This window comes from Oxyura jamaicensis, chromosome 17 (assembly GCF_011077185.1).
Source record: "Oxyura jamaicensis isolate SHBP4307 breed ruddy duck chromosome 17, BPBGC_Ojam_1.0, whole genome shotgun sequence".
In the NCBI taxonomy this organism is placed as follows: Eukaryota; Metazoa; Chordata; class Aves; order Anseriformes; family Anatidae; genus Oxyura; species Oxyura jamaicensis.
In genome coordinates, this window is record NC_048909.1 from 11,600,095 (window position 1) to 11,626,142 (window position 26,048).

The following is a 26,048-nucleotide window of genomic DNA, read 5'->3' on the forward strand; positions in this document are numbered from 1 at the left end:
TTCCAATGCATTGATTTTATATAGGGGGAAAAACAAACAAAACAACAACAACAACAACAACAACAAAACAACAAACAAAAAAACAGTTTTAATTGAATTGCAATGTGAATATTCTGTTCATTTTTGACATATATAGCCAAAAAAAAAATCTTTCAGCTTGCCTATGATTCCCCCTCTCTCATTTCCAATGTGTAAAGCTGCAAATAGCTTCTTGAGGACGGGAACAGGTGAGGTAAATTGTGGTTGTCATGAGTGTTTGCCAAGTTATGAAGGTGTCTAGTTTTTGCAATGATCAATTTCCAAATTCCTGGTTGTTTACAGAAACAGAAAAGTTAAGTGTCTACCTTGATTACTACTGAGTCAAATATTTAATTTTAATCTAAAATGAATGCTTTCAGTTCTTTGCTTTTTTAGAAAAATACATGTTTAAACTTGCTGTTATCCCAGAACAGAAAAATTCTTGTAAGTGAAATCTTTCCCAAGAATATGTTTCAGAATTTCTCAAAAATTTTATTTAGGACCATATTCATATATTATCCATAACCATTTTTAAGTTCATTAGCATATGCTTAAGTTTCATTGATTTTTTTTTTAGGGTAATTTAAAAAGTGTAATTAAATGCCTGGGAATTTAGTCAGTCTCTTTCATTGGGTTAAAGACTTCTCTTGTGTGTTCTTAAGTCATTAATGTTCTCTTACAGAAAAACATGTTATTAATAAAAAAGACTTGAAAGATTAAAAATAACTAGACCTTTTTATTTGATCACCCTCATTTCTGAATTTTAAAAAAGCGCAATATTACACAGATCAACCTTTTGATTAAGTGTTGAGTACTTTTTCTTATTTTAAAACAGTCTGAATAGACTGTTCCCAGAAAGTTTTATATGTGGATCATTCAAAATTGTGTATGGCAAAGCCTTATTTCTTCAGAGTGTTACAGTTTGTTTGCTGAGGAAAAAATAAAGACATGCCCTCTTGCTAGGTGACAGGTAGCTTTTATTTGGATGTGCCCAGTGTTTATAGAATATCTGAATTATTTGGTACAGCACTTGGTGCTTGCCCTTTGGGAAGCATAGAGGAGAAAAATGGGATTAGCCTTTGTGTGGGCATTCTGCTTGGACCAAATGGGAATGCCCTTTCCTTGGTTTTGTAATAATTATGAGTTAGAGTTTGTTGCTTTTGTTGAGGGCTTTAGGCTTCATGAAATAATTTTCAACACACTTCGTAGTTGTTCCATGTGTTTTTCCTACTGAGAATCTCAGAGATCAACTTCCATTCAAATCCAAGATTGCAGAATTGCACATTCTACTAATACTGGGAGGTCCCAGTTATTTCTGGCTGTGAAATCTGATTTTTTTTCTGCATCAGAGTAATTCAGCAAGGAGTGGTCTAATGTTAGACTTGGCTTTGAGAACTTGAGAAAATACTATGAAACAGCTGATCATAGGAAATTAACCTTAGGTCAGCAATTACTAGCTCAAGGTAAGCAAAATAGATAAGAATGTTGGAATCTTAAGGCAAACTTTGGAAAATCAGTCAAACTAATTACTTTTTCAAACAGCGTGCAGTTGAATTGCTGAATTCATTTGCCTCATGATCTTTCAAAACCAAAAACTGAAGAGAAAAAAAAACGCACAGGGAGGAATAGAAGGAAAAGGTGAACAGACAGATTCAGAGAAGAAATGCCACCCAGACTTAAACACAGAAATCTTTCTACAAGATCTTTCTCAGGAAGTCCCTAAACCACAGCTTATTGGTGAAAGGAACCTGAATCTCAAAAACAGCTACTGTACCTTTGCCTTTTCCTATGTTTGTTTTCCGTAGCGTTCTCTGCTTTCTGACATGGGGTAATGTGTTTTAAAATGTTGAAAAGAATCACTATTACAATATTAATTTTTTATAATTTGTTTGTCATGATTCATGGGAAGAACATAAGGAAATGGGTAGGGGAGAGGGAGAAACGAGAAAATTCTATAGTACTCTTGAGAAAATCTGATTGTGTTCTGAAGGAAAGCTTTGGGAATTTCTGCCAGCTTCAGCATTTTTAGACTGTTTCAGAGGGTACAGGAATTATTCACACCAGTCAGAGGCTATTTTGGACATAAATTCTTGAACAAAACTCCACCTGAACTACTGGTAACATTTCCTTTCACATACTGGAATCTTATTTGAAAGTTGTTTGATTTCTAGTGTGCTTATTTGTCTGGTTTTCTGTGTTAGGCTGTGTTGCTACAGTAACAAATGTGGAATGTTTAACTTCAGTGATCCACAAGGATGAGGTTATTCAGGAAGTACTATGGCCTTATGTCCTTTTAGTTTTGGGGTTGCTAAGTTTGAAGTAATGATAATATTTCTTTAAATGCAGAAAGTGAGCTCATTGAGGTGGTGGGGTTTTTGTTGGTTTTTGTGTTTTTTAGTGTTTCACATAATACTGACTTTCTGAGAAGTCTCAAATATTTACAGACACTTTTGAGTGGCCTTTTGGATTAGCAGCCCTGCTTCTGAAACATTTTTTTCTGAGGTCATCAGTGTGCTTGAGTAGAGAATGGCAAAACTTTATATAGGTCAACAACAATTTTTGTTTGCATGAGATGCAACATGATGTTATACTGCTTAGTTGAGGATCTGGTACGTCAAAAAGAGTGAATGTCTTTCAGGAATTTTGAGTTTTCTCTGAAGCACTTTAAATCAGCTGTCAAACTGAAAAAAATCATTGACATTGTGTTACTTTCATTTCCTTTAAAACCAGTGTATTTTTAACTACATTGCAATGTTGTGTCACTTAATGCAAGAGCTCTAATATTTCCAGCTGTCTCTGCCAGGCATTAGTAGAAAATGCTTGTCATATTGAGTCACTGTTATTTTCTTTGTATTCCTAACAGGATTGATGCTGCCCATTTGTTTAAAATCTCTGCAGTAAAGGACTCTATACAAATAAATGCTTCCATGGTAGATCTCAGAAACCAGTGTTGTGGGAAAGTTAATAAAGTTTGAAAAGGCTAGTCTATATTTGTAACACTACAGAAGTAATACCATGGCAATTTAAAGCATTGGCAATTTTGTTAGTGATGTATCTTCTTCCATAAAAATCCTCCTCCTTTTTTTCTGAAAAACAAACAAAAAATCCTCTAAACAATATAGAACAATGTTAAATACGAAAAATGAACTGCAGGTTAGTGGTTTAAGTATTCAGAGTACTCTGTCTGAAGCAAACGTTTCAGTGTTGAGCTTTTTGATAAAAGAAGCAAACGATTATTACTCTTCTGATTAGCAAATTAAGCTCAGGCAAAAAAAAAAAAAATCATCCCAAACTGTTCAGTGAATTGCATTCAATCCATAAACAGCTTTGGAAGACCACCAAAACCAGACTTTTTTTTACTAAGTTGTTATTTGGTGGAAAAAAAACAGCTCCAAGCTTATTCTTTCTCCTACATATTAACTGCTATTAAATAACAATTGCAGAGTTACCTTGAACAACTTGAGATGCTTGCACTTACATTGTGCTTTGCATATGTTCTTAATCCCGTTCTTATGACTCAGAGGACACAAAATAGACATGACTGAGAAAGAAAAACGTAAACATTATACAATCACATTTGTGGGTAGAGCTATAACAAGGAACAGACCATTGGCACACTCTTGGACCAAAGGAAGGACTGATTCTTTCTGAACTCATCCAGGAACTAGCATGTTTTCAACTTCTAGTTTACCACCTTTCTCAGAGTTAAGTCCGGTTAAAAAAGGTCTGTTTTTTTTTGTTGTTTTATAACTTCAGTGACTCTTCAGTCATCTGCCTTGTATTTCTTTTCACTTTGGTTTGTTTATTGTAATCTTTATTTTTTTTAACATATCATGATGGTGCAGTATAGCATCTAGCATAAAATCATAGAATTATAGAATATCAGAGTTGGAAGGGGCCCACAAGGATCATTGATTCTTCTGAAAATCTCAGAGTAATTGTTAATGTGCAGTACAATGTACAAATGCAGGCAGGTTGTTACAGTAGCAAAAATGCTTGGTAGAAGGGAAGCAAGCTGTTACATGTCCCAGAAAGATCCTTGTGTTTGTTTAAATCTTAATAGAGTTTTATTAAGACCATGATTTACTTAGTAAAAATACATAAACTATAGAGTTAATCAAAGGCAAGGCAAACAGATCTTTTCATGCTAATGGCTGTTTGAAACAGATGTGGGCTAGAAGCTTAACTATCAGATGGCTTTATGAATATTTCCTCATTTCCTATTGCTGTCATTTATGAGAGAATTCTAACTAAGGAACTAAGTAAGGTCTAGATGCATTGTGTGTGACTATGGTAAGACTAGAAACAAGTACATTTGATGAACCACCTAAGTGAGAAGCTCAAGATAGCTGTCTAGGAAAAATGTTTTAATGATTTTATGCATCTCTTTTTTGTTTATGCAAGTCTGTTAAATGTTGGTTTTTATTGATACTGATTACTGCTTTTCTGTAACAATACTAATGCACTTTATTATAAGATTTCTTATTCTTTGATACATAAAATTGAGAGGGAAGTTTTTTTTGCGAGGCTGGATTTTGACTGACTAATGCAGATTTCTAGGGCAGACGAGGTAGACTACTATTTCCTTTCCAACTTAGATTTATTTTAGTGCTGTTTCCATAATTTTTGTGAAAAGATTTCATTCATTTTTGATGTGCACATCAAAAGTAAAATTAATTTAACTGGTAAGAGATTTTTTTCTTGTACTGTGTATGTGTTTTACATGCATATGCTAAAACAATGTCCCACACCATACCTGCAGTTTTGTCTAAATGTACATTTTACAGATAGCATTTTTCAACTTACTATTACTGAAAAAAGTATAGCAATTACCTAAGTTGACAAAGTTTTCTCTACTTTCTAGATAATATTATTTCTAGATAATATATTGAAACCTATCTAGCTGTTTTCAACTAAAAGAAATGCAGCCGTGTCATTTTCTGTAGCAGTCGCATTCCAAATTCAGAAGAACAATAGAAAGAAGAAATTGTCTTAAATCCTGACTAAGAACTATTATTAATTTAGTTATTAACTCTTAAGTTATTATTAAGTTAATCCTTGTATTTAGCAAGGATTACAATTTTAGGATCCGCTAGTGAAATACTCTATTCTTTGTCAGTTGAGCAAATGTTGTATTCATGAGGAACACCTAGAGTTTATTCATTTTCTCTCTTTATGATTCCCACTCATCTCTCTATCTTGCTTATCAGATTCTTAGTACTGTTTTGCATTGGATTGATTAAATCACCGAAGAGGGTTACAGCTGTTCTTCCTGACAAATCTGGACTCTTAACAGGTGTACAGAATAAGGGAAAATCAATGAGTGCAGACATGAACTTTTTAGGTGTTTTTGTTCCTTCCAGAACATCTTCTAATTAGATACCAGAAACATCTAAAATTAGGAAAAATATGTACAGCGTTATCACTCACCTGGTCGGAGAGCAGGAGCAAAGAGATTATTCATGGTGTGCATGTACACAGGACAAAGGACAAAAAAAAAGACATATTGAAGAAAGTTCATTTAACCTGACTTCATGCTATATTGAGTTTACGTGGCAAGGTTTTGGTAGCAGGGGGCTGCAGGGGTGGTCTCTTTGAAAAAAATCCAGAAGCTGCTCATGTTGTTTCAGTTTGCTCCTGACAGATGGACCCTGTGGTAAGAACCCATATTGGAACAGTTCTTGAAGAGCTGCTGCTTGTGGGAAGCCCACATAGGATCAGCTCAGGCAAGACTATTGCATGGGAGGGACCCCTTGCTGGAACAGGGGAAGAGAGTGACTGAAGGAGCTGCAGAGATGGAAGTGCTATAGACTGACTGCAACCCCTGTTCCTCTGCGCCACTCGGGGGAGAGGAGGTGGAAGAAGATGGATAGGGAGAAGGTGTTTTTAGTTTTTTGTTGGTTTTTGTTTGTTTGTTTCTCACTGCTCAAGCTTGTTATTAATAGGTAATAAATTACATTAATCTCCCTATGCTGAGTCTGTTTTGCCCATGAGGATAATTGTTTTTGCCCTGTCCTTATCTCAACCGTTGAGCCCTTTTAATTATATTCTCTTTCCCTTTCCCGTTGAGGAGGGGAAGTGAGAGAGTGATTGTGGTGGAGCTCAGATGCCCAGCTGAGTAAAACCACCATACATGCCTTCTTGTGTATTTCATTAACACAAACTTTGCAGAAGTTTCTAAAATAGGGATAGAATGAGCAGCACTTTAAGTGTGTTTTATCCATAGCCAGCTCTGCTTTTTATACTTAGAATACTTCCAAAATTATCTGGAGTTGCCTAAACCAAATAATGTATCAACATGCCTGAGTAAACTGTAGCAATCTACACATTTCCAGTTGTGTGCACACAAATTTTCTGGAAACAGTTTAACCTGGCTATTAACATCAAAGAAAACAAATAACCCATCGTTTCATTCATCTGTGAGTAATAGTTTTCTCTGCAACCAAAACAAAGCATTCCTTCTAGTCATATCAGTGTATTTTTTTAATTGAAATCTGTATTTGCACCTAAAGTTTTGCCTATATCTTGTACTAAAATGTGAAGTATGGGGGAATACTGAGATGGAACCATTATCTGTGTGTTGTAGTCCATGTCTTCACAATGCTGCCATGGTCACCTCAGCCACATTGTGATGAGAGGGCATCATAGTAATCTATGTGCCATTGTTCTGTGGAGTGTGATTCAGAAAGACATATAAAGACACCACCACCAACCCCAATTGTGTTATGAGTTGTCAAATAAATAACGACAAATATTGGAAGAGCAGCTGCATCCTTTTCTGCAAAGGTATATTATACCACAGTATCATGGAATGGTTAAAGTTGGAAGATATTTCTGGTAGCCATCTGGTTCAATTCCCTGTTCAGGCAGGATGACCTGGAACAGGTTGTCACTGACCACATCCAGACAGCTTTTGAAGATCTTCAAGGAAGGATGCTCCAAAACCTCTCCAGGCAACTGGTTCTAGTACTCCATCACCCGCACAGTAAAGCAGTGCTTTCTGATTTTCGGACAGACCCTTCTATGTTCCAGTTTGTGCCCGTTGCCTCTTGTCCTGGCTCTGGGTACCTCTGGAAAGAGCCTGGCTCTATTCCTCTTTTGCACCTTCCCTTCAGGTATTTATGGGCATTGTCAATATCCCTCCTGAGCCTCCTCTTCTCCAGGCTGAACATTCCCAACTCTCTCTGCCTTTCCTCATAGCAGAGATTCTCTAGTCTTTTCATCAATTTTGTGGCCCTTTGCTGGACTCCCTGCAATATGTCCATGACTCTGTTGTACTGGGGCACCCAGAGCTGGCCACTGCACTCCAGGTGTGGCCCCACCAGTGCTGAGCAGAGGAGAAGGATCACCTCTCTTGATGTGCTGGTGATACTTTGCTCAATGCAGCTAAGAATACCATTAACTTTCTTAGCAGCAAAGGCACATTGCTAACTCAGCTTCTTGTTGAACTTCATGAGATTTTGTCAGGCCATTTCTCCAACCTGTTGAGGTCCCTCTGGATGACTGCGTGGCCCTTTGGTGAGTCAGACACTTCCCCCAGATTCATGTCATCTGCGAATTTACTGAGGGTTCACTATGCCCTATCATCCAGATCATTAATGAAGATTTTAAATATGACTGGACCCTGTACTGACCCCTGGGGTACTCTACTTGTTACTGGTCTCCAAGTGGACTCATGACTATGAGCATATGTGTGCAATGCTTGATGATCAGTGATCTCAAAATCTGTTAATGAATTTAAAATAATAAGCACAGATATTTTATCTTAGGGCACAGTCTGCTGCAATATCTGTCACAACTGCTGTTCTCTAGCCAGGTTTCTGTCATCATGCATATAGGTACCATTCGCAGGGCAGTTCCACAGCCACATCACCAAGTTACTACAGAATGGGGAAAAATGCACATAGAAAAAGGGCTGTCTGGAGGTTATCTGCTTCAACCTCCTACTCGAAGTTGGGCTTACTTAAAATTAGGTTAGGATACTGAGGACCTTGTCCAGCTGTTTTGAAAATATCCAGAAATGGAAGTTCACAACCTTTCTGTGCAGTGTTGTAGTGCTTTACTCCTCTAACAGAAATTATTTTTTCTTACGCACACACACACCACCCCAGTTGGGATTTCCATTGTTGCAATTTATTTCAGTTGTTTCTTGTCCTCTCACAGTGCATCTCTGAGGTGAGGGTCAAATCTTTTAATAGTTTGTGGAAGTATTGTCTTTTTAAAATATGGTTATAAAGTGATTCTAGCTTGTGTTCTGACAGAAGTAACAAAGGTGACAATTATTTATACTTCTTTGTTTTCCTAAGAGTGTATAACAACATTATTGTTTTTCATGAAGTAAAATAATTTTCAGAATGTTCACTAAGGCTATTGAATTATTTGTATTCTTGGTTTTGCTTGTTTTGGTTTTGAGTTAGAATTGTATATTAGAGTTAATGCTATGTATATGCGATATATCAACACTGGTTTTGAACCTGTGAAGTGCATTTGGTGGAAAAATTCCTAAGTTTTATCTTGATGAATGCTGTCTCTACTGAAAGCTTAAATAAGTATTTTGGATGTCATCATTTTTGAGGAATTCCGGGCCTGTAATAGAGTTTCTGTTCCAGAGTACATATTCCAACATAGTTTTTCTATGCTTTCCAGGTGTAAAAAAGCCCAGAGTCATAATCATAGAATAGAATCCTTCAGGTTTGAAAAGACTTCTAAGATTATCTAGTCCAAACTTTATCCTAGTACTAAAGTTCACCACTAAACCATGCTACAAAGTTCTAAATCTACATATTTCTTGAAGACGTGTACAAAAATAATCTACAGCTATTTAACACTTCTTTGTTTTCTAGTACAGTCATAAAGATGTTCCCCAGTCTTCAGAATGAACATTGCATTAGTGGGTTTGTAAATATTGGCATTAAGGTTTTTCTGGAGTTCTGGGTATGCTCAGACATGTTCTGTACTTCTTTATCCAAGAGAATGTCAGTATCATCCAAAACTTTCTTTGGTAATTTTGCTTGCATAATTTTGCAGTGACACGGGAATTATAACAAATACTTACAGTACATTTTGATCATCTCATGTGTCTTGTTTTTTTTATTTTCTTTATATCATTTAAGCTGATATCTATATGGAGTGTGATGTTTTTAGATGTTTCGGTAGTCTTTCTGTGTGTTAATTTTTAGTTAAATGTTTCTGTGAACTCTACTGGAGGCAGTGATATTTTTTAAAAAACCTGTAGTTTTGCTTGTTGAATTCTACTTAGCAGCTATCCTGAAGCTTGAGCGGTTTGGAGAAGAGGTTTGATAATAACCCAAAGTATTTGAAATGCTTCTTTAAGGTCCTAAATTTAGGTATTAAGTCACAGTAACACAGAGAGAATCTACAAGGACAAAGTCTCTGAATTGTTTATTTATTTATTTATGTCACAGATGACTGTGTTCCACAGATGTTTATTCATAAATTACCCTTGTACCATTCAATACTTTGGCCATGTACTAACAAGCTCTTTAAATATGCTTTATAAATGAGAAAAAGAATCTGACAATTTCTGGAATGCTTGTGGTCAGTAGTTTCGAACGAGGCAGGTAATTTTAAACATAATTAATCTGTGATTAATATAGTTTCTCTGATTGATTTAAATATGATAGTGTGTTTTCTATTTCCAAAATCTACTTCAGAAGTTTCTAGTGACTTCTCAAGGCATTTTCATGCATCTGTGGGTTTTAATATGTGGACTCTCCAGGGCCACTGAAGATTGAAGAAACTGCCAAATTTAATTAAAGCGGTTTTGTTTGTTGATTCAAAATTTTTAGTGAGTGGACATATGTTATCTGTTTTTACTGTGTGAATGAAATTAAAGTAGGTGGTAGAAATCAGTAAAAATGTATTGTAAGAAAAAAAAAGTATAAATACTCCTGTAATATTTTAAGTTGGTCAAGTATTGTATTTTTTTTCTGCTGCACTCATGACAGAAGTGGACTGTTTGATTTTTGTGTGTTTGATATTAAGACAATTACCACCAACTTCTCTGATGGGATCTCCGGACTCATATACACATACATTTCTTTAATTTTAATGAAAATTGCTTCTGGAAGATGAGGCATGTATTGAAATCTATGGTGTGGAGTTCTCTACTCTTCTTGACATTGAACAAATCTGTGGTGTTGCCATAGCAATAAGTATTTGCATTTTTATTGTGTTAGAGCAGCATATCTTGTGGATTTTTCCTGATTTTTCACATTATTTGAATATCATTCTCCACAAGTTAAATAGGGCTGTGTGATGAGGAAATGGTGGAAAAAAGCAAAGACAAATGTAGTGATTACTTTTTGATAACTTTTGACTGATTCATTAGAGGATTCTTTCTGTAATTTCTGTAGAAAGTATGGGCATATTTCAGAGACGATATTACTGTCTCTGGAAGAGGCTTACGTAGGGTACAGTATCTTAAATAATTTTAACCTTTTCTTGGATTGAAAGAAACCAATTCAGTCTTTAAAATTAGCTGTTTTTAACCATAAACCCTACAACTCATGGTTATAGGTACATTATTCATGAAATGGATGAGTAGAAAAATTACAGGATTGGGTAATTTTCTCTTGGTCCTTGGCACAGTGCTGTTTAGTATAGTACTGGATAAATAGAACAAGGAAGCTTTGGCAACTTAACTGGGAACTGTTGAATTTCCCAGTTAACTCACACTTTAATGACTTCAGAAGTTCTGAAGAAATTAATTCATAGCTTTATTATAGGAAACTAATTTTCTTGTTGCTCCCATAAGTGTTATAATGCATGCTGTTTTTCTGTTCAATAATTGAAGTATTTGTCACTTAAAGAAAATCGTTATTTATGTGTGATATTATAATAAGTCTATACAGGAGAAGAGATAAGGACCTTCTCTTGTGTGTCTTTTAATTTAGCTAAAATTCTTTTGTGAATACAGTAGACTCCATGGAAAGAATGTGGTAGGGCAAAGTTTGTGATAGCAGCCCAGAGATGCATAATTACCAGAAGGTTAGGTGATTATTAATAATTACCTGAACTGTCTCACTGTGGTTGCAGTGAGTGACAGGGGAGTCCTAAAGATGGCAAAAAAATAATAATAATGGAATAGCGCAATATATTTTCTAAGCAGAAATCTAAAATGAACTTAAATTACGAATAAATTGTTTTTGTTTTAATTAAGGACTGTAAGTTTCCCCTAAGTATTTCTCAGACACATCAGAAAAAGTCAGCTGTTTTCTGCATAGTTGCAACAAACAGATCTTTGAGTGAAAAAAGTGAAGGTGAGCCATCCTAAAAATATTGTTTGGAGAGTTGAAAATGATTTGTTGAAAAAAGTCTTTGCTGTCTGCATAGAATGGCAGTGTAAATACAGCAGAGACACATGTAAAAAATGTATACAGTGACAAGGAGAGATGAGATTTTCATCAATGTACAAAAAAAATGAAAAGTTTAAGTAACAAAGCAAATGTATTTGAGCTCAAAGGTGACGATATATGTCATAGATGAGTCAAGTGTACGGTGTTGCAGTATGTAAATCTGAACCTACTTTGGGTTAGTTTTAACATCGTAGAGATTTTTCTAACATGAGATCTAAAATGGAAAATATTCTGGACAGGGTTCATGAATTGCAGCAAAAGCATGTGATACGTTGTAAGGAGTAGTTAAATATATAAATACCAAAGACAGTGTTTCTTGGGAACATTTTGAAATTTGGAACTGTTTAAGTAAAAATAATAGAAATCATATTATTGAAAAAATATTTTGTCCTTTTGACTCGGTCTCATAATCTGCAGTGGTATATGTGAGTGGTACTGATGCTATATTCTGGCTAGCTGTCATCGGATAGAAGTGATCCCATTCGTTTGGCCACTGGACTGGCGATATCTATTACAAATCATGTGTTGTTGCCTTGGCAAAGATTCATGATTAGTTGTTCTTAAAGTATTCTAAGTCCTACCAAGGCTAACCAGCATATACCTTTGGTTCAGTAGAAAAAATATTCCAGCCCTTAGTCTGTGGAAAAGGTCCAAATTTTGTGAAACCAACAAAACCACAAAACTGTAGTATTTTCTCTGACTATGAGCAAATCTCCTAAGAATGGTGTCCATTGGTTTTACAGACTGCTGACTGAAGTGATTTGAGCTTTCTGACCAGTTAGTTAATTGATAAGTAGCTTTCTGTCTGTCCTCTGCTTTCTTTAGTATGGTAAAAGCTCACTAGTGTATGTGGGAAAAGGCTTTCTTAAATATGACTGACGAGAAATTGGAAAAACATTTTTGTCTCTTCTGGTTTTCCTATCAAATCAATGGTGTTATGCAACTTTGGGGGAGAGAAAAGGAAAATAATGGCATTCCATGGTTTCCTTCTGTTATGTGTGCTAGTTAACTGCGTGTCTTGTAGACATCGCTTCCTGTACTACAACTAATACTATACCTAGACGTACATGTTAAACCACAGCATGTGTGTATTCAGGGGGTTCTGGACTGTGGATGTCTTTAGAAAGCGTACATGATGATACGTAGAGAGCTAAATTTGTCTGTTAAAACATTTAGCTTTTGTTCTCCTTTTATAGCATGTGTTTGTAGTTGTCACAGTAATGGTATAATTTAAAATGCTGAAGATTATTATAGCACTTAAAGTGTTAAGTAAATATAACAAATTGAAGTCTCCAGGCTAATCTGAAATACTTCATCAGCTAGTTGTTCTTCGATGCAAAGTAGTGAATGTATGACTAACAAAAATGCTGAACGGCAACTGTTTCATAACTTACTTGTATTTGCAGAATTGCACAGACCCTTAGTCAGGCACTATGCACTGAAGTATAGGTAAAGCATACAGTGTGGTGTTCATTATACACTTTATTTTGGATTTACTAGCTTTGCTATTTCACAGGACAGCCTTATAATTGAGAATGATACAAGTTACCAATATTTTTTTTATCTGCACTGATTATTTTTTTTACTCTCAGTTTTGCAATAGTGCGTGTTTGTACAAATTTAGGTACTGTGAATTTTGGATTACACTCTGTGCCTGCAAATTTTCATAAATCCACAAAACAGTTTTGAATTTCTGGATTGTTAAGAATAAATGCTACTACTTCTGTGAACTCCTTATATATATTCTGTAAGGAATTGAAACCCCACTTTTGTTAAGTGTTAAGGTACCATGGTCATAACATTTATCTTCATGAGGTCTTTCTGACAGAAGAAAATGTGTTTCCTGCTGAACTCATGGAAAATAGAGGACAACGGTAACTTACTCAGGTCAGAGAAATATGTGGCAAAACAGAAAATTTAAACCCAGATTTTTGGGATTATTTGGGATAAGACAAATACCTGAAAAAAACAGATTGCCATTTGTTTCTGCTACAGGGGTTTGAAATAATACCACACCAGCTTTCTCATTGGTATAACTTTGTCCATGTGATTTGATTGAAAGTATTCTGTTATTCATAGCATGTTATGTCACTCAACAAGGAACACATTACACAGCATTTAAAATTTAATGTCCATGCAAGTTTTAATGCTTATATACATGTTCTGAGCTTCACCCCAATTGGGTGAAGCTGAATAACCACTGATTTCAGGAGGTTTTGGATTGCGTTTCTCAAGAGCATGTTGTTAGTATCCTTTGGACTTAGATGCATCTCCAAAGTATCCATATTAATTGTCCACCTCAGTGTTATTTTCATTTTCTCTTTCTTGGAAGCCTTGAGTAAAAAAAATAATAGGAGAAGCTTAAGGGTGAATGAAAAAAAATGAATATATAGGCTTGGGTTCTGTATCCTGCTGAATACTGCAGTTCCCATAAATACTTTTACAATAAAACTTGGAAAGTTGTTGTCTAGTGGATGGAGGACTCAAAATGCATGATCTGGCTGGCACTGGCTACTACATTTCAAATTGACCTTTAGGTTGTACTTCAGCTTCCCTGTTGGTAATATTACTGCTTCTTTTTACTTCTACAGTAAAAATTAAGAGCTAGGTACTACAGTTCTATTCACCAATTAAAAAAATAATAATAAAAAAAATCACTCCCCTTTGCACAATGTAATTTCCAATGAGTAATTTAATAATGGATTACTGGGCCATGCTTTTCCTTAACCTGTGTTGTTATTTCCATGATATCATAAACTGATGAATACTGTATTGTCCACGTAAAATAACCAGCTGCAAAATTGTTTTTTGTGACAATGGAGCATCACTGATCACTGGAAAATGTTTTGCCTGTGGAAGCAGCTGTCCATGAGCTCACCCTCTGGAAAATATCCTGATGGCTTCACATCTTAGAGAGCTTTTTCTGTGCACAGTAGCACAAATATAAGCCAAGGTTTCGAAAGCTAGTGCTGTGTATTTTCTTTGGCATATGGCACATCTGAGTCTTTCCTTTGGAAGGCAAGTCTTGAAGTCTTTTGCTGAGTGGAATTTTGTGTTTCCTCTGAGCAAAGTAGATTGATTCTCATCAATTCATCTGTTCAGTCATCACATCATATATATATATATACATATATATATATATATTATGCAAAAGTTCACATTGCCATTGCACAGATGAAGGCTGGTAACTCTTTAAAAAAATAAAAATAAAAACTAGTCCTTTTTATTTTAAAAGGCAGGAGAGGGAATATACATATACATTAAATATACATTAAGCTACACCATTGAACAGGTGTAGCTTAATGTATATTTAAAAAAAAAATGATATTACATTCTAGCACACTACACTCAGTTTAATTTATTATTGGCATCCATCAGTTTGATTTCTGACATCCTGCACGTCACTACCCATAGAAAGCCCATTTTCCTGACACTTTTCTTTGCAACTTAAAGGACCTGTGCTGACACCACACCCCCATCCCCCCCCCCGCCACCCCCAGTTCTTTCTTTTGCTCTTGTATCTCATCAGTCCTCATCTGTATATTGTCTTGCAAAAATACTGTTTGTCCTCAAGAAATACTTACTAGTGCTAGAAGGTGTTTGTACCCTTGATATGAATGAGAATAGCAACAGGCTTGCTCAAAAAGTAGCCATGAACCAAGTTGCCATAAGCCATGGCACAGCATAGAGGCACTGAGCAAATAGGATCTTTACGATCTTCCATACTTTTTTGCATCTGAGGCTTACTTACTACTAGGAGATGACATGAAAATAATTTGTTTTCACCGAACAGACTTAAAACACTTCCAAAGATGTAACTTTTATCACTAATTAATGCAAGCATATGAAATTTCTCTCAGGGAAGAGTGTGTTGCTTAGACATGCTCCATGCAAATTGTTATAATGGCCTTCCTTCCCTTTGAGAAAATTCTGCTTGACTAGCATAGTCACATTTTCTGTTGTTTTAATAGCTGGAATTTATTGAGAAAATGTAATGTGCTGAGGCTGTAAGAGTGTAACCGAGCCAGCTAACTATTATTTTGAAACTGTAAGTGTTCTTTTCAAGGCAGGGCAAGAAAACGTGGGGAAAATAAGTCATTGATTATATACATGCTTAAAAAAGATTATGGAAAATCTGATATGGAAATAAGGCAGGTTTTTATGCTGCATAAGTTATTTTCCTACTCTAAAAGAGTGTTCCTTTCATTGTATACAACAAAGAAACACTAGCTTCCCTATGCAGCTCATAAAATAGTTTAGGAATAGCTTAGGTTAAATTCTGCCTTTTAGCTGACCCTAAATGTTTGAGTAATCCTTTAAAGAAAAAACAGGCTGAAATAATGTTTTTGAAACTGTAGTGTAATAGCTGCAGTTATCCGTGAATGAAGCACATGCAGTGAATTCTATTCAGTATATTTGAATGCCACGTTAACAGCAGGCTCAGTACATTTTGTACAACATTTTCTCACTGCATTCTTAAAGGGTTTCCCTTCCAGCATCACTGAGGTCAGTGAGAGTTTTGTTAATGACATCTGAGACTAGAAGACTATGCTGTTTATCTTTTTAGCTATATTACAGGGCCAAAAAATAGCAGCAAGGCAGGCAAAGACTTCTGTGATGCTTGGTTTTCTAACCAAGCATTGGTGTCTTACAGTGAATATTCTGAATACTGACTTATGAAAAATATTTAATCTGTAAACAATTCTTGCTTTCAAAAGGTACTATATTTACTATCCCTTCCTCTAAAACTTTGGAAATAAGGATCACCTATTAGCTCTTTCAAAGAAAGAATCTGGGATTTTAGGTATTAGGAGCTTCAGGCTAGCTTCAACAGAGGTGGAAGAACAAACCACACTTGAATAGGAAGTCTCTGGGACCTCTTGGAAATCAGGTACTAGGAATTTGAGTCCCAAGACTTGAACAGTCAATAGTAACTTGTAACATGAGTGTAATGAGCTTACACAGAAATCTTTAATAGGTATTTTTGATGGGCTGTTTGCTAACTTAGAAGGAACTAAAACCATATTTTGTATGTTTTTTGTTTTTTTTTTCTGGTCTGGAGTAACAACTATAAACTTGCAGTGCTTTTGTGCTCAGCACTTACATAAACAGTGAGCAGATATTCCTGAAAAGCTGTTTGTTTTTGAAAAGGATTAAATGCTTCATGCCCCACCCTCCATGCAAAGCTGCACAGGCAGATTTTGTGTCAAGACTGTCCTGCACATGGCTATGAAATGCAGTGAACTGCTGTGCTGTTATTACAGATTGCAACACAGCCAAAATTTTATCATAAATTCCAGAGGAAGTTCTCAGCTGAATTTGAAAGATGGAATGGAATCCTACTGTAAACAACCAAGAAGATACCAGTAGTGCTCTTACTAAAGTCACAGAACGTTGGCAGAATAGGTTGCTTACATGTGATAATGGATCTACTGAAAAGCCAGAAATGTTAGGGTATATTTAGTTCTCAGGTTGACTTACCTCTTGTTTCTTGAAAAGGTTTTCTGAAGCTAATTTAATTTTCTGTTTGATGTTGTTCACAACATTTTTACATGTAATTTTTCTGTTCCCAGTTATTTTAAACAGGTAATTCTAATGCTTTAGAAGAATCTGTAGACTTATGTAAATGGCTGTAGATTTCACCCATTAATCATATGGTGAATTTCTGCTTTGTACATGAGAGCGTGATAGTACATTTGCTTCTTTGCAATAGCATTTCCTGTTTATTAGTCTCCTATTTTTATTTGGTAGCAAAGTGAGTGACTGTTCTCTTGTTCTATGGGTACGATTCATTCTTTTACAATGCATTTTGCTGTCTTGTGTGTATGGTTTGGGGGGGAGGATTATAAAGAAAACGGGCCAGATTCTTCTCAGAGTAGCACAGCAAAAGGGCAAGAGGCAGCAGTCACAAGTTTCCAGTCACATGTGGGAAATTACAGCTGCATATAAGCAAAAAGAAAAATTACTATTAGAATGGTTTGGGAGCACTGGATTAAGTTAATCAGTTTCCATCCCTAAGCTTCATTTGGTAATGCTGATAGCGTTTTTCAGCTTTAATTTAGTGCTGCTTTGAGCATAAAATTGGACTAGATGAGCTCTGGAGGTAGGTCTCTTTTGACCTAAATTATCCTATTATTTGTGCCAGTACAAAGCATGCATAAAATGTAACCAGATTGGAATGGTGAGATTCTAATTCTTCTCTTAAAAAATCGCATTGTGCTGCTATAAAAATATGTTAGAGAATCTATAAATGTGACATACTTTTACACACATTTATCTCATTATTATTCTTTTCTGCCTTTTAACCTCAGCTACCTTCTTTGTGAACTGAGGTTAGAAAAGGAATTATGTATGTGAACTAGTAATAGTATGAAGAAGAAAATAAATATTTTTGCGATAGAACTTTAGTTTTGGAAATTCTGGGAATGTTTTCAAAAATAGAGATATCTAGTTCAGAAAGAGTGAAGTTATCACTCAGTGGAAGTACTGATTTTGATTTGAAACAAGTAATATGTGTTTAATATTTAGTTAGTAATATAACTGTCTTCTACAGATCACTTAGTAATTCCTCATAGAAGAGGCAGTTTGCACACATACAGCACACTTCTTAGCCCAATCCCTAGCAAATACATGCATGCAGAATTCATGTAGACCTTTCTCTCCTTAATCTACTTTTTTTCTTCTACCAGTTGAATTTGCACCCAAGAAAGTCTGTACAACCAAGACTTACGTCAGGTTAGGTTTCTGGGTCTGCAATATTGTTTGGGCTTTTAGAGCTTTTTAGTTTTGTTTTGATTTCTTCTGTAGTTTGGGGGAAAGTGTTTCTGGGAGATGTTTTAGAAGGATGTTGGGTCAGACCTCTATGACACTATTTATAGCTGTTCTTCTGACATTAACTAAAATGTTTATGTTCTGTGATGTTTTAAGATGTTTTTCTGTTATCCGTAGGAATTGAGTACTATGTCTTTTTGTGGCAAGTGTCAGAAAGTATATGCTGACAGCGCTGTTACTGAACCATGAGAATAGGTGAATTGAATGTTAAGTTGTAATGTTGTAAAAAGCTGCAGGTTCACAAGAAGGTGTCTCAAGGGCTCATGCATTACAAGTGCTATGTGCTATTGTTTCCATGGATTCTGCCTCAGTAGAAGCTTTTTAGAGTGCAGTTTCAGAATGATTCTATTTCAGATCTAACAGAAGATTCAAGTATTTCTACTTAGTTTGCTTCTGCTTTTAAATGATTTTTTTCAATGATGAAATGCGATCTGTTGCCAACTGAAGTTTGTGACATCAATAACCAGAGAAAGGAGCTGATATGAGTGGGTTTTAGTAGAGCCATGTCTCTAAGCAGGTAAACTAATATGTGGCTACAAAATATGTTTCGACCATGTTTGTATCAACTAAAAAAAACAACTAGGTAATGTGTACCCACCTTTAGATGACAGCTCTCCTTACACGATATACAAAAATCACTTTAAGGACTGCTGCTTTGAGATGCCTCCATTGGCCTACACTTTAATACAGTCTGGAATGCTTAGCAGAGTCTTAGCAAATTATATATACTGTTGTGCACAAATATTTTTTTCTTATTTTTAATTCATACAGAGTCATTAAGTCTTAGGATGCAAAAAGACTGATTTAGTCAATGTACTAGAACTTAGTTATATTTTGCTTTAAGTTCATTGTATAAACTGTGCTTTCCCCTTTGAAATACGCAGCTTCCTGCAGAATCTGATCTGCACTTTGTTCTTTCAGTAGAAGTGAGAATACTGAAGACTATATAAAAAGACTTCCACTGTAAATTGGTATGACAGTATTCATTATTATTTATCACTACTGGCAGTGGCTATGTGTTTGTGTAAATTTTGTATGAATTGCTTGCAAACTTCTTTTCAAAGTTACAGGATTACAAATTTAAGCACTTCGTACTTCCTGCTGATTAAGCATACAGTTATGTATTTTTTAGGAAAAAAAAGTGAAACTTCTTTGTTAAGAGTGAATGAAGTTACACCTTCTTGTATTATCTAGTTTGGGTATGGCTGTCTGGCATATGGCTCCGTGAAGAGTCAGAAGAGCACTAAGTCTCCTTTATGTATACAGCGATTGCTCTCACTAATCTCAGATCTTAGTCTCAGAGAGCTGTTTTAACCAGGACATGTCAAAGATGACAGTGTGTTGTTGTAACTCTGGCTTAGCAGACTACATATTCTGCTTCCCTAGAAGGTGAAGTAATGTGCATTAGGATTTTGTTCCTTCCTATGACTTGTGGTTTAACCCCAGCAGGCAGCTAAGTACCTCACACCCACTTGCTCACTCTCCCCAGGTGGGATGGGGGAGAGAATTAGAGAAGTAAAAGCACAAGAACTCATGGGTTGAGAGAAAGACAGTTTAACAGGTAAAAACAAAAGCTACGTGTTCAAGCAAAGCAAGGAATTCACTCAGTACTTCCAATCAGCAGGCAGACACTCAGCCACTTCCAGGAAAGCAGGGCTCATCACATGTAAAGATTTATTGGGAAGACAAATGCCGTCACTCCAAGTGTCCCCCCTTCCTCCTATACCCCAGCTTTTATTGCTGAGTATGACACTATATGGTATGGAATATCCCTTTGGCCAGCTGGGGACACCGGTCCTGGCTGGGGACACCGTGTCCCCTCCCAGCTTCCAGTGCACCCCCAGACTCCTCACTGGCAGAGCAGTATGACAAGCTGAAAAGTCCTTGACTCAGGGTAAGCACTGCTCTGCAGCAATAACAAACATTGGTATGCCACTATTTTCGTCAACAATCCAAAACAGCCTCTACAAAGAAAATGAACTCTATCCAAGCCAAAGTCATGGCAGTGTCCATGCCTTATGCCATACCATTTATGTCATGCTCAGGCCCCACACTTTCCAATACTTTGATTAATACACAGATTTCATTCCATTAATCCGTGCACCGCTGTGGGCACTATGATCTGCATCGGAGACCTGATCAACAAAAAGCATAGCTGGAAGTACTCAAATTAATTTTACACACACCACAGAGAACTTCTGTACTCCTTCCCAGCATTCACTCAGTTGAAGTACTAAAACAAATTAGATTTAAGTATCCCCAGAAAAGGCAAGTGTTTCTTCCTCCTCTTCATTTAAGTGCATTCAGAAAGTTACTGAAGTAAACAGATAAGCCTTGCACTGTGCTTTCATAGTACCTTTTGTGAGTTTTCTTACAGAATTATCATTCAATTATCCAGAGTTCAAAACTCAAACTTTCCATGCTATCTCTGTGATTTCTCAGTTTTCTCAAACTTGATGATTTTATGTTGAATATACTTCCCAATTGGTGTTTGTCCTTTCTTTGCTGTGACTTTCTAACTGTCGACAGCTGTAAACGAAATTTATAAACCATAGTGATATGAGTGAAACTGAAAGGCGTGTGTTGATAAAGTGCAGTTGGATACCATGCAAGAAATATTATGAATTCATTTTGGCCTTACTCCTGCCTTTTTCTTTTTCCTTGCCTACTTGATAAAGGTAAAAGTACTGTACAGCCGAGACCAACTCTGCAAAATACTTGCCTACAAAATATTTAGTGAGAGGTATATTTCTGATGATGAAGATAGTTGACATCTTGCCACACTTGACTCCTGTATATAACATGCTTCTTTATCAACCAAGAACAACATTTTGTCTAGTTAGCCAGTGCTTTGGAGAAGAATAATCAGGATTTTTAGCAACTACAATAATCACCATCTTCCTGTATTTGCTGAGAAATCCAAGGCCTTGGCAAGTAACCATGCCATTTTTTTCAACAAATAAATTAATAAATAAAACCCCTTTTCTTAGGCATTTTTAAATTATATCGTAATCAAAGACAAAACATAATTTCCCTTTGTGTTTTAGCAAATACAGCTTGAAGCCTCAGCAAATACATGTAATAATGTCTTAATGTATTAACTAGTGGCAGACCTAGAAGTAGTACAGTGCAGTGCTAAACTGTTCATTGTGGCCAGAGGCTGTTGTACTTGCTGTCGGTTACACCCAGACTCCCTTCACTCTCAGCAGTAGTTCGTGGCAGATGACTGTTTTTTTAGTGGCATTGTTATGGTTCTGCAAACTGCTAGTAGTAGACATCAGGTTATGTATAAGTCCACATGAGCAAAACCTTTTCTGTCTGTCTGTTTGTTTGTTTTTTAAAAAAAGATACAGAATTAAAACACTAATGACATTTTTGAACATGTTAATTTCAAGCTCCCCTTTATATGATGGGCCCAGAATATAATAGTGGTCAAGAGTTGCTGGCTGTTCTCTTCATTAATAATTATGCAACTATTTATGTATGAAACACTAGATCAATTGATCAATTGATTTGTTTGTTTCAGGAATTTATCTCTTGGACTTAATCTACATTGATTCTGCATATCCTGCTTCAGGCAGCATTATGGAGAATGAACAAAGGTCCAATCAAATGAACAATATTCTCCGAATAATAGCTGATCTACAAGTCTCCTGTAACTATGGTTGGTAACTTTTTTTAAACCTAGTAGTCTTAACAAAATTTTTATAATACAAAAATGTGATAAGAGGTTTCTGCCCTGTGTAAAGGCAACGCAGGATGTGGAGTTGGCCAATAAGTGCTATAGCTTCCCTTTCTGTATAGTTTCAATCCTACTGGTAAATCAGGCAAATGAGCATGTATTCTAAATTTTGAGAGCTGTGACAGAAGTTGTGCAGAGCATACTGGTATGTGTATGGGCTAGAAGTGGCATATTTTCAAACACAGCTGAAAGTACAAACAGAATTATCTCAATTTCTTTCCTTTAATTTGCAGTAGATAGGATGTTTTTGGAGTGTACAATATGTTAATTTCATTCTCATTGTTAGAATCCTGACGTTTACAAAATGAAATACAGGTATTCTAATCTATACAACGGTTGTTAAATTCCATGTTAAATTTTTCACATATCTCACTTGGTGAGGAAGATGAGGGCTGCTTCTGTTTGTTAAAAAGATTTTGCTCTAAGATTGATTTCTACAATTTTAGCCTGTTACGTGAAGCCGTATGTCAAGAAATGTGCTTCTTTCAGGGTCTTGATGAATACAGAGCATACTGTTGATGACTTACCATGAATTTCCATTGCTTGAACATGGGAACATTGCTTGAATCTGGAAAACCTTGACAGCAGCTGTACAATTTAATTTAATAAATTCAGAATATTTAAATGGTACGGTTTTGAAGCGTTTTGAATCAAAAAAATTAAATCTTAGATTATGAAAGAATGAGATATTACATATGCCAGAAGTATCCCTTGTCCTTTGTTGTAGATTTTGGTATTATAAATTATTTAAAGCTAGGAATTAGGGATAATAATGCATGAGTCTGAAGAGCTAGATTATTCAGCTGTTGTGTTCTTATTGTGACTTTCATTTTGTCTAAATACTTTGACAAAGAAACCTCCTCACTTCACTGACCCTATCTTTTGGCAGTTGTGACAGTTTCCTTCATTGCTATTTATTAATTTTGAATGCTTTTGTTAAAATCAGAATAAAAATTAAAATGTGTCCTTGAAGAAGCAATCTTCTGTTATAACGTGTGCCTTTAAAACACTTGTTTTTATGAAAGCATAAAAATAACATAGTGCAAGAACCATGTGTTGCTGTCCATACACCATACCCTCAAAAGATTTTTCTTTCTGAATTTAGTATATTTGTATCTTAAGCATTGTAATTTTTGAAGTCTTCTCACCTTGTGCATATGAGAATCAGTAACAGCCATTGTTGCAGGCTTTGATTTCCCCCACAAAAGTTAGTACAAATTCCAGGCAGGGCTTGCATCAAAGCAACTCGTTTCTGCTTTTGACATAGCATATAATATCATCCTGTAATCTTCCTGATGATGAAATGCATCTGTTTTCTTTAACAACTGAGCATCACTTTTGCTTAATCAAGTATTTAACATCCTTTTAGAGTCCAAGCAATAGTTCTGCCTGATTTATTCTTTAAGAAATATCACATTCTATGTTTACATTGAGATGACCATGAGAACCAGGAAAAAAAAAAAATATATATATATTTTACATGATGGGAATATTCATCTTGTTTTGTTTTAACACTACAGATCATCTCACAACACTGCCCCATGTGCAAAAGTATTTGAAGTCTGTCCGTTACATAGAAGAACTTCAGAAATTTGTAGAAGATGACAATTATAAGTAAGTACTATTCTTTCCTTCAGGTTTGGGGAATTTAAAGGAAGGATCACATGGATATTAGTTTGATTCATAGTTGAACAAAAAGCTGTTGACAGAAGATGCTGTGGGGTTTGTCTGGAGTTCTTCATATTTTATTAACAGAGTTGGTAATACCAAGATGCCTGAATAAAATCCAGAATGACTGTTGTCCTTTATGACTCTAACCAGATTTCCAAAATACCTTAGTACAAGTTAAAAGCAGATGAAAATCTAATCTTCACTCTATTATACGATGGTTGTATTCTGGAAATTTTGTTCAGAAACACTAGAGCCATATCTAGGATGTCTAGAATTGACTCTGTGCTATTGTAAACTGTACATAAAAGACATCTCCCAAGCAATAAGCCATGGGACAAGAGGAAATGGCCTCAAGTTGCACCAGGGGATGTTAAGGTTGAATATTTGGAAAAATTTTCTTCACTGAAAGGGTTGTGAAGCATTGTAACAGGCTGCCCAGTGAAGTAGGCTCTGCAGGAGGATTTAGGCTCTGCAGGAGGATCTGGATAGGCTGGACCGATGGGCCGAGGTCAACGGTATGAAGTTCAGCAAGGCCAAGTGCCGGGTCCTGCACCTGGGGCACAACAACCCCAAACAGAGCTACAGGCTGGGAGATGTGTGGTTAGAAAGCTGCCTGTCAGAGAAGGACCTGGGAGTATTGGTTGACAGTCGGCTGAATATGAGCCAGCAGTATGCTCATGCGGCCAAGAAGGCCAGCAGCATCCTGCCCTGTATAAGAAACAGCGTGGCCAGCAGGTCCAGGGAAGTGATTGTCCCCCTGTACTCGGCTCTGGTGAGGCCGCACCTCGAGTACTGCGTTCAGTTTTGGGCCCCTTGCTACAAGAAGGACATGGAGGTGCTTGAGCGAGTCCAGAGAAGGGCAACAAAGCTGGTGAAGGGCCTGGAGAACAAGTCTTACGAGGAGCGGCTGAGGGAGCTGGGACTGTTTAGCCTGGAGAAGAGGAGGCTCGGGTGACCTTATTGCACTCTACGGGTACCTGAAAGGAGGCTGTAGCGAGGTGGGGGTTGGTCTATTCTCCCACATGCCTGGTGACAGGACGAGGGGGAATGGGTTAAAGTTGCGCCAGGGGAGTTTTAGGTTGGATATTAGGAAGAACTTCTTTACTGAACGGGTTGTTAGTCACTGGCATAGGCTGCCCAGGGAAGTGGTGGAGTCACCAACCATCCCTGGAGGTCTTTAAAAGACGTTTAGATGTAGAGCTTAGGGATATGGTTTAGTGGAGGACTTGTTAGTGTTAGGTCAGAGGTTGGACTCGGTGATCTTGGAGGTCTCTTCCAACCTAGACTATTCTGTGTGATTCTGTGTGATTCTGTCTGATTCTGTGTAGTTGAGTACCATCTCCAGAGGTATTCAAGAGATATGTAGATGCAGTGCTTGGAGACGTGGCTAAGTGGTAGACTTGGCAGTGCTATGATAACAGTTGGACTTGATCTTAGAGGTCTTTTCCAACCTAAATGATTCTGTGTTTCTATCTTCCAAATTCAAATTACTATTTGAATTACTATTGAGCTGGTACTTCAGTTATAAACCTGACAATCTGGGGGAGTTGAGAAAGAGCCAGCCTTCACAATGGTGTGAAGTAGACACCATAGAGCACATTGATTTTAAATCTTGCAACCGAAGTTTTATATAACTCAACCAAGGTAGATGCAATGATATTTAATTAGCTATTGACCATTACAGTACATCTATTTAGATGAGCAGAATTAAAAGTGTTCAAGACAACCAGATGTTCAGTAATAGGAGGATGGTATGAAAGATTTTAGAATATGTTTTGGAGAAAAATGTCGAGTTCTTTAAAACCGGTCTTAAAACCAGTCTTGTTACCAGTTTTATTAAATACTTCAGTTAGTGCCTTGTCTCAAAATTACATGTATCTAGACCATATGCTAATAAAAGTGTTGGAAGGGTTCATCAGAGTAAAAGGTGATTGGGATATCACAAAAGAAGAGCCAGAGTCCATCTGAACTAACAGTGACATAAAAAATCAAAATATTGAATATTTATTCTAACAAGAATTTATGGTGTTGATCAGTAGATGTCCCTCAGAAGTGAGATACAGCCATGAAAAGACAAATTCATGCATACTCTCTATCAAATACAATATTTCTAGGAAAAATTAAATTGTTAATACTGCTTTACAAGAAGCTGATGAGACCTTGAATGGAGTGCTCTATGCGGTTCTGGTCATCCATGCTTAGAATGGATTTGAAAAAAAAAAAAAAAAGATGGTGTGTTGAGGAGAATAAAGTCTGTCTTGTAATACCAGATTTAAGGAAAGCCTGGGAAAGCAAAAGTTAAGGTAACAGAATCGCTATATGTAAATACAACTGGGTAAAAGTAGGAAGGGTAAAGAGCAATTTAAACTGCTTTGTAATGCTAGCACAAGAATAAATGAATACAGAAA

General features: G+C 36.3%; 1 protein-coding gene across 11 annotated transcripts in view; it reads left to right on the top strand.

Moving 5' to 3' along the window:
- RALGPS1 (Ral GEF with PH domain and SH3 binding motif 1) overlaps positions 1–26,048 on the top strand; it is a 127,465-nt gene that overhangs the window by 58,820 nt on the left and 42,597 nt on the right. For all 11 annotated transcript variants that reach the window (XM_035341857.1, XM_035341856.1, XM_035341854.1 and 8 more), the window contains 2 exons: positions 21,754–21,891; positions 23,490–23,583. In XM_035341857.1, coding sequence (XP_035197748.1) covers positions 21,754–21,891; positions 23,490–23,583 — 232 coding nt within the window. The remainder of the gene's footprint in view (positions 1–21,753; positions 21,892–23,489; positions 23,584–26,048) is intronic.